General features: G+C 41.6%; 4 protein-coding genes across 5 annotated transcripts; 3 read left to right on the top strand and 1 right to left on the bottom strand.

Moving 5' to 3' along the window:
* The first annotated feature begins 1,425 nt into the window (after positions 1–1,425).
* On the top strand, positions 1,426–8,440 carry arid5a (AT-rich interactive domain 5A). Of its 2 annotated transcripts, XM_076104796.1 has the most exons (7): positions 1,426–1,491; positions 2,732–2,802; positions 4,869–5,040; positions 5,143–5,195; positions 5,937–6,034; positions 6,118–6,283; positions 6,376–8,440. In XM_076104796.1, the coding sequence occupies exons 1-7, from the start codon at positions 1,488–1,490 to the stop codon at positions 7,612–7,614; spliced, it is 1,803 nt and encodes a 600-aa protein (XP_075960911.1). In that variant the 5' UTR covers positions 1,426–1,487; the 3' UTR covers positions 7,615–8,440. The 2 variants fall into 2 exon arrangements, with proteins under 2 accessions (XP_075960911.1, XP_075960912.1); XM_076104797.1 differs by lacking the exons at positions 1,426–1,491; positions 2,732–2,802 and adding an exon at positions 2,827–3,165.
* Positions 8,441–9,901: 1,461 nt separating this feature from the next.
* On the top strand, positions 9,902–13,084 carry gins4 (GINS complex subunit 4 (Sld5 homolog)). Its single transcript, XM_076104554.1, has 8 exons — positions 9,902–10,153; positions 10,247–10,333; positions 10,832–10,945; positions 11,047–11,144; positions 11,232–11,320; positions 11,460–11,550; positions 11,672–11,776; positions 12,091–13,084. The coding sequence occupies exons 1-7, from the start codon at positions 10,055–10,057 to the stop codon at positions 11,766–11,768; spliced, it is 675 nt and encodes a 224-aa protein (XP_075960669.1). The 5' UTR covers positions 9,902–10,054; the 3' UTR covers positions 11,769–11,776; positions 12,091–13,084.
* Positions 13,085–13,925: 841 nt separating this feature from the next.
* Positions 13,926–15,073, top strand: ppp1r3c2b (protein phosphatase 1 regulatory subunit 3C2, duplicate b). Its single transcript, XM_076104392.1, has 2 exons — positions 13,926–13,960; positions 14,194–15,073. The coding sequence occupies exons 1-2, from the start codon at positions 13,941–13,943 to the stop codon at positions 15,071–15,073; spliced, it is 900 nt and encodes a 299-aa protein (XP_075960507.1). The 5' UTR covers positions 13,926–13,940.
* Positions 15,074–16,299: 1,226 nt separating this feature from the next.
* phyhip (phytanoyl-CoA 2-hydroxylase interacting protein) lies at positions 16,300–19,245 on the bottom strand. The gene is made up of 4 exons (XM_076104820.1): positions 19,057–19,245; positions 17,251–17,425; positions 17,009–17,126; positions 16,300–16,846 (listed from the first exon to the last, which is right to left on the bottom strand). Exons 1-4 carry the CDS (start codon positions 19,243–19,245, stop codon positions 16,300–16,302), a joined length of 1,029 nt encoding a protein of 342 aa, XP_075960935.1.
* Positions 19,246–19,702: the final 457 nt, after the last annotated feature.

Genomic DNA, 19,702 nt, shown 5'->3' with positions numbered 1-19,702 from the left:
TCTCTACTTGAAAAAGCTGCTTCCGCATTGTCTTACATTTTATTTTTAGCCAATATCTTTAGGCAATGGCCGGTAGGAACCATTTTAAAGAAGTAGGTCCTCACCCCTTCCTTAAAATGTAAGGTCTGTAATCCCTGAAGCTACCAGCCAGTCTCAAAACTTTCATTTACCGAAATAAGAGCTTTGAGAGTATGTGTTTACTCAGCTTTTAGCTGTAATGAGTCAAAACTACATGCTTGTGTGCCCCTACTAAAAGTGCTTTTTACGCTAAAGCTTTATTTACTATCTCACACTCGGGTCAGGGATTACAATTTGGATTTCATTTTAAATATGATGCACTTAATGGCAACCAATATGTATACACTTAAGTAAAAATGAAAGAGTAACCAGCGGTTTATCTTCTCACCTTAATGCAGGGACTGCAGGACACTGTGACATCACAAACTCATAATAAAGTTAGGAAACAAGACGTTTTCAAATGATGCTTACTCATTGTATTCAATGCTTTGTGTTATACCACTTCAGAAGATGTTCTTAACAGCAGGAAATGTTTGTCCTTTACACACATTATCACACAATTATTACACGTACATCTAAAATCAATATTAATTTCCGTGCTGAACCAACAACACACATTTATTTATGAAAACAAAACTGTAGCATTTGATTTGGATTCCCCTTATCATGTTCATTGTGTTACAAACAGTTCATAAATAATTAGGCAGCTCCAAGAAATAGTTGATGCCTAATCAGAAATGATGTGCATTGGCAGTAAGTGGGACAGCCTTGCTTCCTTTTTTTGAGAATGAAATCTTAAAATACATTGTTTTAATGACGTATGCATCTGGAATATCTTATAGATTTACACACTTTTAAACCTCCATTTGGGCATCAGTTGAATGTTTCTTTCACTTCCCTAAATTCAGCTATTTTGGTGGATTTGAGTCCAGTCTACACACTGAAGGTGACCAGGCTGAAATCATTGTATCACAAACTTTGTTGAATTACTATAAAGTCTATAAAGACATTTTTAGTCTCATCTGTGATATAATTTTATTATGTGTAAAATAGTAATGGAAAAACAGTAATGACATTACAGTTCAATGTACTGCTAACAACATTGGAAACATAAGACGGACTTCATTTCCTCATATTTAATTATCTGGAAATAAGAAATATGCTACTTATTTAGCATAGCATCAGATTCTGTTGAAACTTGAGAAAAAGAACAAATAATTGAACACAGACGTTGTCGGTTTTTGTCTGAAATTCAGGTGATGAAATAGAGAACAGACATTGTGAGACTTGAGTGACGAAGAAACAAACTCAGTTTCCCAGACTTATTTGCTGCAATGCAAACAGCACAACCAATGAAACTGTTTTGTGGAGACACCTTCCTGTTTTGTGGTGTGAAGTTGAAGAGGGCGCCGCATGAATTACTGTCACAAAGCTCTATCAAGCCAGAGACTAGAAGACAACTTCTGGAAATGGGTAAGAAGGACTTTTATGTTTATTGTACTGCCTTATGTATTTACTGCAAGCAATTAAATACTGTATCGTTTTGGATAGTGATCTTGATAAATATTTACACTTCATAACATTAAATTACCTTCTTTAAACAATATATGAAAAACTGTACCAGCTCTCTTTTTTGCAGAAGTAATGTGAATACATTCATTTGTGAAATAAACCAACTAATTTGACTTAGAAAATCATATACTGCCTCAGGAATCTATAATTAATCTATCACAATATTCTGACTGACATCAGTATCTGGTGAAAACACCGTAGCTAATGCATTTGTTAATTGGTAAAGAAACAAAACCATGAAAATTAACAGCACGGACAAATGATACAGTATAACAAAAACATTTCCTCAATACAGGAAATGGAGTAGTTAGAGGCTACTGAAAGCAGAATTAAAGGTTCAAGCCACAGCACAGGAAATAAGTGATCTCAAAAGAGATGCATATTGGTTTTGCACACAATATGACTGTGGGTGGAGGGCTATAAGAGCTTTGGAGCTGACAGTTTGTGAAGAATCACATTTCATTGCTTGTGGTCTTTAATTTCACTTTCCCTCATGAAATGCATTAATACCGTCCTAATATTGAGAGAAGCTTGAAGTTGTAGTTATTTGTAGACATTTACAAGAACAAAAAGACGGATACAAAAATACAAATGTTCAACAGAAAAACTGGATACAGATGACAAAGTGGAAAACAAACAAAAAAACAACAACAATCAAATGCAGTGTTTCTCAATATCTCATATTTCAGTACCAACAGTACTATTATGTGCACTTCACAAAATACAAGGAATTATTATGTTTAATGTATGTTGCAGTTTATTGATTCATATTATCTCACCGTTGCCAATCATTATGTATTACAATATCATACAGTGCAGCATACAGGTGGTTATGTTCGTGAGCAGGAAGTGGTTTTGCAAACTGTGGTTTTATATCAGACTCAGTTGACAATATGTTCTACAGATTTCTAGTTTTTGTGCTGATCAATCATCTGACCATTACCTAAATTACATAAAACAACTACATTCCCAGCAGTGATGACGTTCTGCTTTAATGCTTTTTTAACCTGCTAATGTTTCTGCACCGTGGAACGTTTACCAGTATTTGCTTCCCTTGACTGTGGTTCTTTGAAATCAAATTCACGATGGTCTTATGGAGTGAAATGCTAAATGCTTTGTCCCTGCTGTGTGTCTCATGAAGCGCAAGAGGACCAGAGTGAGACATCACAACAAACAGCAGCCAGCGACGAAGAGCAGGGGACAGAGAGCCAGGTACTAACCTCAGTCACTGCTGATTAAATGTCAGTTGGCCTTCTGGCAGCAGTCTGGGCAAATTCCATCCGTTACAGTTAATCAGTGACTACAGACATGACTGCTCTGAATGAGCTGTGTTTTCATTTCCTTTTTTTTAGTGAATTTTAGATAGTGGCCAATTGTTTTCAAGTGCTGATTGTGTGAGTACAGTTGTTTCATCTTGATGGCTTATTGTGAAATGAGTAACAAGGAATATGTGATTCTGCTTTGTATCCCGAGAGGGCCAATGAAACGCACGCACATCTCGCCCTATGAGACACACCACAATATTTTCATTGCACATACAGAAACTGCCGGAGGTCTTCACAAGCCAGTATTCTGGTAAGTGAAATGAGAAGTACAATATGAGAAACACAAATTAGCTCATCACATTTCCAAGGCTGATGTTAGTTGAAAGCCTGGTGGTTTTTGTGGCCTGCCGATAGCATCAATACAGCACGCCACTGACAATCATTGTGAGAATCACACATCGACACATTGACATCAACACCACCCACGTAGTTTTCCAAATAAATGTATCTAGTGGAAATCAACTGAATGTGCCTCAATGATATTCGCACTCTGGTGTATAGAGTGAGATCTGCAGCGAAGGGTCTAGAGTGTGTGGCTTCGAGTGCAGACGTTTCCTGTTGGCAAGTTTTGTGAATCAGATCTGAAAACAGCGACTGAAAGTTACTGGATACCGGTGAACTTTATGCAAGATCCCAAGCAAAAATTGTTCAATTTGAACGTTCGGACAACCTTCTTATTATTTTAGATGCGGGCGCAAATATAATTTAGTTCCATTTTTATCAGCCAATCAAGACAATTAAAATGTGTCAAATATGATTTTGAGACATTTTGAGTGGAAACCGAATATCTGCAGTGGGAAAAGCAGGTGATATAGAAGTGGAAAGTCAGAGCTGTTGGCTGGGAACAGCATTGTGGAGCCGCTGAACTGTGACTCAGTCCGGGTAATCTTGGTTAGAGGCCTGCACCTTCACTATTACTCACTCTAGAGACCTACTTCTCGGAACCAGGAACCACATAGAGGAACTTTATTCAATATGAAACCACGTCAAGCTGATTTGTTGAACAATGACTGCTACAGAAATAAAGCCGCTTCTCCGTGTGCTGATTCAAAGTAAGATACTGACACTGTCCATTGTGGCCTCTTTTGACATCCAATCTACTGAAATTGATCGATACAACACGCAATGTGAGATTTCACATTTAAATATTGGCATGAAATAACAGAAGTGAGTGTTTGTGCTGTGGGAATAATATTGCTGCAGTAAAAAAAAAAAACTACTGACAACTACCATTTATCTACACCACACACTGTATACACACATCAAAAAACAATAAGCAAACTTTTAAAGCTGTACAACAGTTTCTCTTCTTCATACTTTAGTTTTATACTTCTCGTCTTGAAACCTTTCTAACGGCTGATTTTGATTCTGCTTGTCTTCACTGTTTCATTTCTCCTTTCTTGCAAACCACAAATAGTGACATTGTCAATTTCTTACACTGAAGTTCTGGGTAGTTGTAACACTTGACACTTCTAATTTCTTGGTATCTTAAAATCCTCCTCCCTGTTAATTAAACTAGCTCCGCAGAAATATAGCAAACATGCAGACAGTTATTACTTAGAAACACAAAGCAGCAACTTTATTCAAAGTTTGTTTAAAACACTTTAATATCTAAAAAATTATTTTGGCTTTATGCTTGTTTTACAAAGTGACGTTTGTGATACCGGCGACTTGACAACTCTAGACCAAAAACCCCACAAGTCTGCTGCTTTCTCTCCAGACAGGATGTGTAGCGGTTATCTATTGAAAGTAGCGGTAGAACCCTACTCTCTGATTTTGATGTTTCATTTTAACATTTGTCATCCCATGAGATGACTCTGTGTGTCTTCTTTCCCATCTCTGTAAAACTGGTTTCTATATCAGTGCAGAGGATCATGTCATATTGAGCAACTTGATTTCCATGCAAAGCATTTGACATGTCTTCTCTACTGCACCTGTTTTTCTCCACACTAGGCTTCTCCCTCTGTCATTGAGATCCTCTATGACTCTATGACTGAATGTGAAGAAGAAGCGAGGCCCAAGCTAGTGCTAATGGAGGAGAAGGCATTTGTATCAAGTCTGCACTCTTTTATGAAGGACAGAGGTAGTCCTATAGAAAGGATCCCACATCTGGGCTTCAAACAGAGTGAGTTGATGTTCATTAGGACAGTGCTTGATGTTGAATGAACACATTATTCACATGGCATTTGAATACAAATTAAGTTCTTATGTGTGTCTTTTTCCCCAGTTAATCTTTGGAGGATCTTCAAAGCTGTTGAGAAACTTGGGGGCTATGATTCAGTGAGTACAAGTTCTTAATTTGACTATAGTTCATAGTCCTTTGACCGGTGTGTTTGCAGGTTTCTAAGTGGAAAGTGAGCTATAGGTCAGGTGCTGTAAGATGGAGGACATTTTGCTCTCGAGCTGTCGTTGCTCTGTTGTCTTTGATGTTGACACCGCGTGACGAGATCTAAGCGTGCAGCTCATGCGAGGCTGGGGCTCTAAACTGGGGTGACCCTCACCACCACCATCACTGCTGCCTCTGTGTCGCAGGGCGTAGACACAACCTAAGCCGCCTACTTACTTTTAAAAATGAAAGTGTGAAAACCAGCAGACTTCTCATTGACTCAAGGAGAGAGAAGACCTTGGGCCAAAACATCCCCTGTGCACAGCAACATTTAAACACATTTAAATAAAAGAAGTGAACAATTTAAATTAAGAGTAATACAAATAGGTATAAGATAAGTTTAAGCTTCAAACAATATCTGATCACCACAGTTTCTTCCAAATGGAAGAACTTCCTATATCCACGCTTACTGTATAAAACTGCACAAAAGAAAGAATAAGGCAATATATCATAAATTATGATTTGTTCCCTCGGGTGGCAGTCACACATTAGGCAGCCTTTCAGTGTGTAGGGTACCTGGAGTGATGAGCCACTGAGTCTCCTACTTCTCTTACATTTAAATGAAAGGTTATTGTAACCATTACAGACGCGTGTTGCTACATATGCACATTTTCTCACACTGTGTTATCCAACAGGTGACAGCACGGCGTCTTTGGAAGAAAGTGTATGATGAGCTGGGAGGAAGTCCAGGTAGCACCAGCGCTGCCACTTGCACTCGCAGACACTATGAGAAGTGAGCATCGTTTTGTTTCAAACTTACCTGTCAAATCACGCACGATATCAACTGGTTCATAATCAGAGATGTGTTTTGTTTAGGCTGGTGCTGCCCTTTGAAAGACAAATAAAAGGAGAGGAGGACAGACCTCTGCCTCCAAGCAAACCGCGGAAGCCATATAAGAGAAATTTGGATGGCAAGGTCACCAAGACTGAGAGGAAGAGGAAAATGACTCAGTCGGATAGAGAGATGGACTCAGAGATAGAGGTAAGATATACTTTATTTAGGAAAAGGTCTCCAAAGGAGAGAAATCTGTATTCGCACATAAAGTGTCCTAAAACATTCCCTGTATTTTATAGATACTCGCCCAGAGAAGTCCAGAGGCTGCCTGCCAAAGTGAAGCAGTGATGCATCCTCACCACGCTCACTGGGCCGCCACCTCTGATAGACATCGCCCAGACTGCTCTCTGCCAAACAGAGCCACCGCCGGTCTTTGCGCTTCTGTCTATGCCCACCTCGTCCAGGTCCCCACATCCAGCCCGTTGACTGCTCATATCCCGTCTGCTGCCGGAGAGGTCATCTCTCCTCTGGAGAAAAAAAAGCGGATGGCTCAGGCGAGCCTTAACTTGCCACTGAATCCTCACACTGAGGATAAAGAAAGGCCCTCCGTCATTCACTGCTCCCAGTCTCCGGCCCGAGCTTCTTCCAGCCGGAACTGCGACTCCTCCGACAGCTCCCCGCTGCCTTCATCCCCTTCCTCTTCACGCAGCCCTTCCCCTTACTCTGTTTCATCAGAGGACGGTACAGAAGGAAATGAAGATAATCCTGCATCAGGCTCTGAACTTTCCCAAAACTGTACCAGCTCTGTGAAAAATACACCCAGCTGTAGTGAGGAAAGGAAGTATGTGAGCTGTAGTCAGATATCCAAAGACCCTGCAGGACAGAATAAAGACATCAGCTCCCAATCAGCAGACTCCATTAAGGTCCACAATAAAGACTCTGACTGGAAGCCAATCCACAAAGGGAGCGGCAAATATTCCAGCCAACCTTTTCAGTCATTCTCCTCTCCCACGGTGAGATTCGATTGGGCTCCAACATCTACCTCTAGTTTCACCAAAGTTATTCCAAAATCTGTGCAGCTTCTGCGGCCCGCTCCTATTCGGCCAGCTTATAAAATCCAGCAGGGCAGGTATATGCAGCAGGACGAGTCTTGTCCGAAGAAGCTGAACAACATGGCACCGTGGCTCTATCAGACAGAGAAGAGGGAGAAATCCAGGACAATGCAGCAGAAAGTCCCCCCCACTCAGCAGAGTCTGGCCCATTCCACCGCCAGTCTGCCGGTGTCGTGCGTCCTGTCGAGCTACGACAAATCAAGGAGAGACTCCCGACACCAGCCTCTATTACACCCTGCTTTTCTCCCCCACAGAATGAGACTACCTCAATCTCAGCTAATATACCGACACGTCCCGATGAGTCCAGTTCACTCTGCTCTCATAGGGTCTGCTGTTTACCCATATCCCTACGCCATTCCTCTGTTAAATCCCCAAACTGGATATGCCCTACCTGCCATGCATCCCATTTACCATCACAAGCTGTGATTCTTTGTATTTCAACTCTAGACTTCAATAATAATAATAATACATAAGCGCAGTTTGTTTTGTTTTTAGACTGTAGAAGGCAGCCATTGAGGTTGTTGGCCTCCTTGTCTATTGCTCATAGTCATTTTGGTGAAGCCCTACTTGTGTTTTACACATGGCTTAAATATGCAACACAGAAATATTTAGGTGACGTGGCTTCACACACAGCCATCCCCCAGTAGTAATCTAGTTACTGTAAGATCATTAGCTGTGTGACTGTGTTGACCTTCTGTGCCCAAAACCAAACTACGCTGAAGGGAAATGAAGTCACAGCAGTGATGGCTAGAGATACAGTATTTATAGGATCATAGAGAAACAGGTTCAATCATGCGTAAAGCGGATGAATCATTTTCTATCTCTTAGCAGAACTGTGCAAAATGTACTTATTAAATGTATGTATTATGTTATATTGCTATAGTATGATTAAATGCAAAACAAAAAGGCAGAGTGCTTGTTCAATGATATATTTTTGTGATTATGCCAAATTCTCAATAGCTGGCCTGAACATAACCAGTTAAACTAAACAAAACCACAGTTGTTGCACATTTGTTCTCACTTGCACAATTTCAATACTTTGTGTTGAAAGCAAAGAACCTTCTTGTTGTACTGTATTGTGAAGTCTGTTGAACATAATGCTACTTTATAAATACTGTATGTATCAATGTTTAGATGTTTTCCAAAGATACTATTAGCGGATCTCATTGTCATGCGAATGTATTTAAACAGAGAGTAAGGAAATTATGACAGAAAAATGACAAAAATAAACATTATAAATGTATGAAAAACCTTTGGTCCTTTGTTTTTAATTATAGAAATGTTTCTTCATACCATATCATAACACATTTCATCATATAACCCTAAACATTTTGAATAGAAACATTGTCTTTAAGTGTTATTGATTTTTAAATCTGTTTGTCGACCAATTGAACTTTGAATTTGTCCCCAGATTTATAAGTGATTGACATCATCAGTATTATAGGAATGGTTTTATGTGTGTTTTCAACATGCAGGAACAAATGGGCTCCATGTATATGAGTAGGTCATCAGAGAATAAGAAAATTAAGTACATGAGTCACAATGTTATGACAAAATAGACAGAACAAGCCTGTGTTTTCATGTTGTTTTCACAGCTATTCAAGCACAAGAAAACTGACCTTTTTCTGAAATAAGCGTTTAGTCATGCAGCCAAAAATCTGAGCCATCCTAAAAACATTGCAGCACAGCATTCACTCGGGCTTTAACTTCATGATGTTTTTGACCATAAACCTTTCTTCTGGGCATGGCCGTGGTAGCTGTGGCAATGGTGTCTGTTTATCTGCTTCATGAAATGACAGTAGCTCTCCAGATTGTGGTGCAACCTGACTTAAACCCTGCAGGTCTGACGAAGCATAGGTAAGCCCAGAGGAAGCTACTGTGAAAGACTGTGCAATACTGAACGTCACTAAAGTGACCGCAAGATCGTTACTGATGAAAATAACGATGAATTATGAGGCAAGAGCAATGAGGAGGAAAAAGAAAAAGAGGAAATCAGACAAATGAGATTCTGCTGCAGGCCACAATGTGGTTTGAAACAAGACAGCTGGAACAAACCAAGCAGATGATGCATCTCTGTTACATTCACATACAGATGGTGAAAGAGACGAGAGTTTGTGCAAAGGAGACATGGCATGTTGACTTTGGCAATCTCTGTGGGAAATCGGTTTCCATGTTTTGACTGGGAAGAAATCTTTTTTTTTCGTGTGTGTATGTATACGTGTATGTGTGTGTGTGTGTGTGTGTGTGTGTGTGTGTGTGTGTGTGTGTGTGTGTGTGTGTTTGTGTGTGTGTTCATCAGCTATACATTTTTCTCATTCAAATTCAAATTCCGTGACAATGTAATTTGTTGTAACATCACTATACTTTCAAAATAGAGTGTATAGAGGGCATAGTACATACAATTCCTTGTATGGGTAACCCTAGTCCAAAACCTCCTGAGTTTGGACTCTCAGGAAGCGCTACTTTTAGGCTGTTTAAATCCCGCTCCTACAGAAGCTGACACCAATGACCATGTTAGAAACTCTAGCCTTACTGTCTATAAGGTAAAGTATTTGAATGTATAGCCCGTCCATAGTTCGTTATAAACGTTAATCGACGGTACACACGCCAATACAGCCTGTGAGGAATCTTGCCTTACAGATCTTACATAGGGCAAAACAAGCCCACCTCTAATCTCGCGAGAATAGGTCTATTGGCGCGAATAAACAAGGATTTCCTACATGTGAATTTACGCTGCTGTGTTGCTGGTCTTCGGGAAACTTTCCTAAACTGCCGTTTGAATCGCTCAACATTTAAAAAGTTCAACACAAAGTTAACGTTTCGGTTACGCTCTTCCTTTTGTCTGTTTATTCGTAAAAGGAGAACTATGTCGGACGCTTTGTCTGATGACGGCGGCGACGTCAACCAGGATGACACTCAGGAGGATGTTATGACCCCGGCGGAGCTGATAGCCAAGCTGGAAGAAGTGAGACTGACGTTATCACCGTTAACAAGTGTCATGGCGCCTCATATTAGACAGTGTATCCTCACATCTGTGCTCCTCTGTGTCCCCTCGCAGGCCTGGCTGAATGAGAAGTTCTCACCGGAGCTGCTGGAGAACAAATCGGAGGTGGTGGAGTGTGTGATGGAGCAGCTGAGTCACATGGTAAACGGGGAATACCTCCAGCTCTGTGGGTTGTTTTGTCTGACTAGCGTTACCTTTCTAAATGTCACTACACAGCACATAGAGTGTGGTGCTGTAGGCAACCATTGTTATCGTATTCATGTTCTCTTTACCCCAAATAAAGAAGTAATACAATGCAAAAAGCACAATATTTGCCTCTGTTGTGGAGTGGAAGAACAAAGTGGAATGAATTTCATATACTCATGTACTAATTTCATATACATAATAAGTATTGTACCTAAAAAATGTACAGCACCGGAGTGAATGTACTTAGTTACATTCCATCTGTGGTGTTTGTTTACATCATATATGTTAGGAAACAGGAAGTAGTCTGTATTACTTGGTTTGCTTCACCTTGCTGAGTGACGAACACATATTTGAAGTTGTTGTATAGATCTATGAATGACTGGATTCTACAGTCACCCTGAAGAAAGGAAATGTTCATTTCTGACAGTGTCCTCTGATCTTTTCCTCTAACAGGAAGCCAACTTGCAGCGGGTGAAGAAAGGCGACGCGAAGGCCAGCATCCATCGCATGGAAATAGACCGGATCCGCTTTGTGCTCAGCAGCTACCTGCGCTCTCGTCTGCAGAAGGTCGGTAACGTCAACAATATAACTGTGGTTAGAATAAAGCTCTTGTTTCACTCATTGCCTGTTGACAGAATCGCCTGATCTTTTGTGCCACGTATGTGTAGATTGAAAAGTTTTTCCCGCATGTCCTGGAGAGAGAAAAGTCTCGGGGGGAGGGAGACCCGTCCCTGCTCTCACCCGAGGAGTTTGCTTTTGCCAAAGAGTGAGTATCGTAGAGTGAGGTCACCGCTGTTTGTTTGTTCTGCTGTTTCTGTGACACTGGGGGGTTAAAAACACTTCTGGTACACAGGTACTACGCCAACACAGAAACCTACCTGAAGGCTGTAGCACTGAAGCGCATGCCCCCCAACCTGCAGACAGTGGATATGCTCAAAGCAGGTAAAATCCTGCTTGTGTTATCTCTTATCTTTACTGACATTTACTAGAATGATTTGTGCCTGGACTACAGGTGATGGCATTTGCTCTGACATTTTCACTGCCCGTCCCACTAAGTCCCTGTGCTCTGATGTAATCTTAGTCCCTGAGCCCGGCCTGGACTCCTTCGTGTTTCTCCGAGTGAAGGAGAGACAGGAAAACATCTTGGTTGAGCCTGAAACAGATGATCAGAGGTACGTTTTCTTTAAACTCCACTAGGTGGCAGTGTCTCCCTCTCACGTTCGGTACTGTTACATTTTCCTGCATAGATTCTGAAAACAACTGATCTTATCTCCACGCTGTCTCTTCTATCAGAGAGTACGTTGTAGATCTGGAAGAGGGCTCTCAGCATCTAATGCGGTATCGAACTATAGCGCCGCTTGTTTCAAGTGGAGCCGTGCAGTTAATATGAACGCGGAGGTAAGTAACGATGAGTTAGTTTGACTGAGTCATCGTTCTCATTAACTCAACACGGCCCTCGCACCCTCCAGCACTGATCTCTGCTATTTCATTGCTGCAGATCTTACATAAGCAACGGCTTCGCTGTGACATCTGGATTTATTTTTAGCTCTCTGTTTTTATTGCAGTTTTCATCGTCTCTTGGCAACATATTATGGAAAGAAATGTCTCTTTTAAGAACCCAAATATGTTTACAATAAGGCAGATTTGTCGTTTCACTGCACGGTGCTTAACGATCCACTACGATTAACACAAAGTCATTGTCGTTGTGACAGGTCTGTCTGCTGGTGCGGATGTTTTTGGGTTCCCGGAGGTCAGAAGATGAGCAATGGCCTATTTCCGTAACACAGCGGTAATGAGGAACATTAACCGGCGGTGATTACATCTGGATTTGCACTCATCTTCCTCACTGTTGTCAGGATGAAGGACTAACTCGTCGGGACAGAAACACAGACATTTGTTGCACCATATCTTCAAGACGTGTAACTCTAAAATAACACCAAATACGAGGTTGTTTTGTGGGAGGTGCTTGTTGACGAATGAACCCTGTTCACCAAAAGCAGCGTTTTCAGTGTTGTGCTGTTATTTTAGGATCTTTTTTTTAATCCTGTCACAACTAATCTGCTAATTAATTCTGTTACTTTACCCAGATGACTCACGTTATTGGACTTTTTCTTCTGCTGCTCAGTAACAAGATGCACCCGAAGGTGAAATGTCACCAGTTTGCTCGGCATCATAGAGCATATCAGCCCAAAGTGAAAATACATGGTGTCCTTTGATCGTCATTTTTTTAATGACATTCACACTTAACTGAATAAGAATTACTGTCATTATAAATAACATAAATACTATTAGTGTTCAGATAACGTCTGTGTATCTCTTCATTTAAAGTTTAAAGTGTCTTTTGTGTGCGTGTGCTTAATTTAGTGTGGAACGTTGTCTTCTCTGAGACATAATCGTTGTAATAACGTTGTTATGTAAGAGTCTCAAAGGGAGCAATCAGTGCTCATTGTTTGCCCTCACACATATTGCCCAGTTTTTGGAACTAATCAGCGACTGAGGGGAGAGCGAGCTTTGCAGAACTGAACCACGTGTCAACGGATTGTCATCTTTTGAACCGCACTGCTGATCGAGCTGATACGGAATCCTACAACCCAGTGTTATTGTGAGATGAACAATAATACACCGAGGGTCTCGATGATCATATTCATATGATCTTTTAGACCTTGAAAATGTGGATTCCAGAAAAATAAATACACTTGTAAATGATTGAATGTTATTTTATTATTTCTTAATTGCAGCACCCATCACCCAACATCATTGCTTTACCTCATTCAGCTTTCTGATCTTAAATAGTCAAATCTTTACCAGTAGAACCCCTTCTTACCAATTCTTCAGTCCCCAAAATGTCCCCCGTGTGTGGTACACTTGGTTTCATGTCACACGTACTTTGATTGATTCCCGAATAGCTGCCTCAGTTAGGTGACTGGCACGCTGAGTCGTTTTGTAATCCTAACCCTCCTGAGCGTCACGCATACTGATTTACTGCGGGGTGAGGGAGACTGGGATCCTCTGAGAATAGAGCCTTAGATAGTTTCCACAATGCAGAGTAGAGTTACATACGGCAGACCTGTATGCACTCAATCGATTAGTCAGCACTGGACGACCCCCGTTTTGAGGTGACAACGAAGAGACCTTTATTTTACAATCGCATGTTTTTGTCTTGACAGTCGAATACAGAATTAGAATAGAAGGGGCGCTTAAGTTAAATGTTGCTGAAAATGATCTGAAATCTGTCCCATAACCAGGTCTGAAACTAATATACAAAACCAGAATACGTAGCTGATTGGTCAGGAGAGTAGAGAAGGTGGAGTATACTACTGAGGTAGTATAAATAGGATCTTGTGCAACATTTTCCTGCAGGCAAAGGGATAACTAAGACTACAGATAACAACGTGCTGCTTATAGGAGTTTGTAAGTATTTAAAACATATTTGAGATTTATTTTTAATGTATTACACCAATGATTTTGCAACCTTTATCCATATTATGTATTGTGATACTTATATATTATAATACTTTTTCTATTTTCTAGAACTCCAACCACTCAACACCAGACTGCCAGTATGGAGATGTCCAGTACAACGTAAGCAAACTAAGTGTGTAGTGATTGTGCTGTGGGGCGCATTATCTCGCATCACTTCTTCAATTGTTACAAAACAAAAATGGGATAAATTGTAATTATTATCACATTTTTAGTATCACCTTCATCTTGTGATGCACGTGTGAATGCACCTCTTTAATAACAACAATTACAAAAGTGTGATCACACCTCCAGGGCAGCAGTCTTTATTGAAATCACTGTTTTTCTGTTGCAAGGCTGCTGCCCATGGTCGGCCTCAGGTCGATGGCCCAGTCAGCAGGACTTGCGGAGATTGCTGTCAGGCTGTGCTTGAACCAACGTAAACAACTGTGTCCTCATGTTTGGGTTCCCATCCTGAAGCCCCAGCGCCCTTGCATCCGTCCTCCAATTTCAGATCAGCTATCCTCTGACATCTTAAGCCAGGCCTATCGGACCCACCCGTTCCCATCTCTCTTCAATCACTTGTACGACGATGATGATGATGATGATGATGTTTTGCTCCCAATCAAGAACAAACACGTGATTTTCGCTGACTCGCGGGGATTATCTCTAACAGCCGTGCGGGTGTTTTCAGATGAAGAGCAGCAGTCTGACCTCGACCTACTGCCGTCGCTGCAGGGTTTGGGGAGCATGACGGAGGACGGCTACAGCTGCACCGTCAGCACCTGCTGCCCAGGAACGCGGCTCAAACTGGGCTTCCCGCAGCCTTCTGCAGATTTCCAGGCCTTTCGTGCCAAGCTGGCAGAGAGCATGGTTATCCTGGAGAACTGCAGTGTTACTGAACAGGCCCTTCAAGGTACCGTGCGAGTCAGGAACATCAGTTTCCAGAAGGAAGTGCAAATACGCATCACCTTCGACTCGTGGCTGAGCTACAGAGATGTGTCCTGTACGTACCTGCAGAAACGCTTCGGAGGGCCTCAGACAGACATCTTTGAATTTGACATCGCCATTCCTAAAGTGCTGGATGCCAAAAGGAAGATAGAATTCTGTTTAAGTTATTTACCGGGAGGCCATAGCGAGCCTCTTTGGGACAATAACAACAGACAGAATTACAGCATTGCTGTGTGTGTGAGCTCGCATCTCTGTTGCGGGAAGAATCCAAGTGAAAGGTCATGACTCACTCGAGCTAAAATTATCCAGACGACAACACATGGGATATATTTTTATTACATTTGAATTTATTTTCATAAATGTTCATGACATCTTAGTATGTGCTTTGTATATAAAAATTCTTTGAAACGGATTGTTGCATTCAGTTTTCTTTATAGTTTTCTCTCACATTCAGTTTGAAATAGGTGAGCCTTTGTTCTTTCAGCGCACACGCTCTTGTCATGTCCTACATTCTGGCCACTCGTCAGTGCATGCATTACTGTTGTGCACCAGAGATGGGATCCCTTTCACTTTAGGCATTTCACGGATTTCCATATAGGTCAGAGATTATTGGGCAGCGACAAACAGACACTGAAGCTAATCTTAGCTCAGCCCTGTTTGCAGAGCAGAGGCTTGCTGTCAGATTCTGATCGTAGGGAACTTTGTGATACAACCTTCCTTCTGTAACGCCCTGCTTTCATCTTCACAATGCAACATATATCCTGCAACATTTAGACACTGAGCTACAATTTCCAAATCATAACTCTACAGTGAGCTCCATAAGAAGCATTTGGCAGGAGCGCTGACAACTGGAGTCAAAGCTTGGACATATTGGATGTTTGGCAATAATCCTTTTTTTTTTTTTAAATGATAAAGAACATCTGGCAGCTTTTTTAGAGAAATCATCACAAGAAGTAAATGTTGCTAAATATTTTGTTATGACCTGTTGTGTTTTAAAAGGGATATGCTTCTAGCGTTTGCATGTCCAGGTTGTATCAAACACAAATTTCTTTAAGAGAAACCACATCAAACTAGTGGAACGGTTTAACAAAAAGAGAATATCAAACACATCTTAAGGGGAAAAAATGTAAATTTGAAAGAAGGAAAAGATATTCATGAAATGACACCAGAGAGCACAGAAGTCTCTCAACAAGTAAGGAGCAACTATTTTCCAGCCATCTAAAGCTTATCATGTCTTAAATTATGTTTTGATCAGCAGCCATGGATGGACGTTTACTGTTTCCAGCTGTGCTCATGATGAAGTTCTGCGATACACATTGTAAAAGTCTTCTATTTAATACTCACTATTCTAGTCCAGGCAGGAGGGAAGAGGGGTAGCAGCATGCACGCACCCCGAGAGGTGGGCTGTTTCCAATGTGTTGACCTACACATGATGGTCTCAAATGTTTTGTCTTGTGCAACACCGTCTTTCGATATTGCAGGCTCACACACTCCCAGGTCTGTCCTACATCTCAGCGTCCCACACTGATGTTGCACACTTTGCAGCTCGGGTCTTTCTTGGCGTTGGCTGTTGTCAGACTCATGAGCTGGTGGTGCCCACTGATCTGCTCCACGCTGCCCTGTTCCAAGGGAACCGGCTCTGTGAAAAGCACCTCAAGGATGACATCACTGGCGTGGCAGTACAGAGGCTCCTCCCCCGGCCTCTGGGGGGCAGTGTATGTCAGGAAGGGGTTGGAGGCCAAGTCCAGCATAGGGAGGCGAGTGCGACAGAAGGTATCTCCCTCTGAGCCAACAGGGGCCAGCACCAGCACCACGTAGTGGTAGGCTGTGTACATACAGTAGAAGTCTGCAAAGTACAGGGAGATGTTGGGGTTCAGCAGGTGTCCAGCTGGGATCTGGAAACGCAAGGGGCCATAAGGGGAGTCTCTGGGAGGGAGGCCTGTATCGAACTCTGTGTTGCAGCTGAAGAAGACTCCCTGCAGTTTGCCATTGATAGGAGAACCATGACTCCCACTGATGTCTTTTAGAGCTGGACTCATCAGGCCTCCACATTCCCTACTAATCCAAGATATGAAGACAGAAAAAGGAGCATTATTATTATTTATTAGTAAAAAAATTGCTTGCGGTAGCTTCCTACTTGCCGTACAAACTTGAGAATGGTTTAATTGCCGCTGGAATTGCTTTAGATATACAATTAAAAGATAAGAATGCAGCACTGACCTGACATTGTCGAAGTAGTCTGGGTGCTGGTTGCGGTAAAACACAGAGAACTTTAGCAGCCTCACTGCAGAGCCCTTGGCCTTGTCAAGAAGCTGCTGTAAGTGTTCCATGGCATAGTCTGCAAAATTGGGTAAAATGCTAATGAGTACCCTGTGCTGACACAGAATATTAGTTTTTTATTACTTTGGTTAACGCTCTCATACTCTATACATTATTAGTGTTACAGGCATGTTATGTCATACCCCCGGTGCAGAACTCCACCACTTGGCTCCACTCTGAAACCAGGTAGTCACCGTCTGGCTGTCGGATTGCAGTTTGGACAGCAACACAGTACAATGTCCGTGGGCTGAGGAACCAGTGTCCCCTCACTGCCATGGGGAGAGGTACAGCCTTGGCCACCAGCTTGGTTGGTACATCCTGGAGGACAAGGAAGGAAGGAGTTGATATCAGGGACGGGATGCAAGGCTAACAGACCGCTGTTTTTTTAAATTTACATTTCAAAACAAATGTAAATGCTATTGTTTAGTCAACCATTTCCCTCTATGAAGTTTGCCTTATTAGCATCATATTCCACTTCAAGCCCAAGCTGCTGTAACTAGGATACATCTAATCAAATCAACAGCTTTGTTTTGGCCAACGCCTCTAAGAAGCACAGCTAATTACTAAAGGCTCAGAGGCCCATATATCCATGACAACATCCCTGATGCAAGTTTGTTTGTGCCACTTTGTGCATCAGAGAGAGAGCATTACTTGCATTCAGGAACAACTCTCTCAGAACTACCCCCGCCTTGACTTCACAAAAGCACTGAGCTTTTGAATTGTTCACTGCAATGATAGGCCATGATTACAGTCAGTATTCTGCATCTGAAATGAACGAAGATCAGAAATGTTAGACTTTAGCTGCTGAAGCTATATCTAGATACCAAATTGATCAATCCAGTGCTAATAACATGTTTAATGTGTGGGCCTTTAACCTGTGTAAAAAAGATCAAATCTTTGCTTTAGCGATATTTAAACAAGACTAAGAGGCTCAAGCCATGCTACCGTTTCTATGAGGCTGTACTTACCAAATGCTAACGCTAGCATGCAAAATTACTTACAATGAAAATGCTAACATGCTGGTGTTAAGCAAGTATAATGTTGAATATGTTCACCACCTTAGTTTAGCATGTTATGTTAGCATGCTAAAATTTGCTAATTAGCAACAAAGACAAAGTACAGTTGAAGCTAATGGGATTTTCCATTATTTATGCTGATATTTGGTCGTAATGGAATTGACCTGATGGTACTAGATGAAAAGTGAGAGGATCACAAAAGTTCAAAATGTCCTGGCAAGCCATTAAAAAGCATTTGAATCTGGACCACACAGACAGAATTTGCCATCCCCTGAGCGATGGAGCTTCCATTGATAAAAATGAATAGATAAACATACATATCTGTACAACACATGAAAGTATATGTTATACATGCTAGAGATCTAGGGACTGCAGATGGAAAGCTAGTAGCTAAATGCTATACAAAGCATCTCTATTTTAAAAAAAAAGGTAAACCATTACGCTACATTGCTGCCTGATATTTGTGGTGTATGCAATGTGCTGAATTTGTAAAAAAAAAAAAAAAAAAGCTGCTCTGTGCTGCAGATGAATTTGTCAGTTGTTGTCCATTTTAAGAGCAATGTACAAGTGAGTCACTGGCCTGAAGCTGTTGACTGCACTCGTTTTTCTTTTTCGCCTGTATTAGAAGTGACTGAAAGGGCGCAACCACTGTTTTCTGTGTTCAGACTAAAGCAGAATATCATAAGACAGTTGTTAGACCCATCTGTTAACCCGGCTAGACCTCAATAAAATGCAAGTTTTCCTGTCTCATGTATGCTGTCTGCTATAATTGTAAAAGAGCAAACAGTAAAAGATGGACTTCTTCACCAACCCTATGTTGAAGGTTGATTGTTGTGAATCTGTAATATGAACACAGACGGGATAGACAGATACATCCAGGGAAAGGATAGAGGGAGGTACATGTGGTGGAGCAGTAGTTTCAGATTTTCAGACCCTGTGTTTGAAGCGGTTGTGGTCCCTGCTGTCTTTGCGGCTCAGGTCAATGAAGAAGTGTGTTGCTCTGGCACTGTCCTCGGGGGTCATGTCCCACATGATGCGGAAGGAGTCACAGGTCACCTCACAAATCTGGATGTTGCAGGGGGTGGCGAGAGGTGCTTCGAGAGGTGCTTCCATTTCTGTCATCTGTCATTAAACCAAGAGATAAAGGGGGATAGTTAGACCAGAGTGCAATCACGGTAATACAGTGCTTGTGAAGGAGGCAACACATGCTAGAATAGATTATATTATTTAGAGATGGACACTGTACAACTGCAGAAACACCACGTTGGAATTTACCCCCAGACAGAATCTAATTAACCTTTATATATTTTATTACTGTCCTGCTCTGCACCCCCCACCCCCCCCCCCTTTCCTCGCCCTCAACTGACATTTCCAATCATTACACAACTCGATACATGCATTTCATAATCCACCTACAGCAGTCTCCCAGCAACCACACGTCTGCAGCCTCCCTCAATCTTCTCCTGTGATTCCCAAGGAAGGGGGACACAAACAAAAACGCTGCTGCACCCGTCAGCAACAGTTTAAACCGAAAGTAACTTTTTAAAACACTTTTGCCTCCTGGCTGAAGTGCACGTCT

The sequence above is a fragment of the Anarhichas minor genome, unplaced genomic scaffold, assembly GCF_050575085.1.
Source record: "Anarhichas minor isolate MPS153535 unplaced genomic scaffold, ASM5057508v1 ptg000030l, whole genome shotgun sequence".
Taxonomy (NCBI): Eukaryota; Metazoa; Chordata; class Actinopteri; order Perciformes; family Anarhichadidae; genus Anarhichas; species Anarhichas minor.
This window is presented reverse-complemented; position numbering and strand designations above follow the sequence as displayed.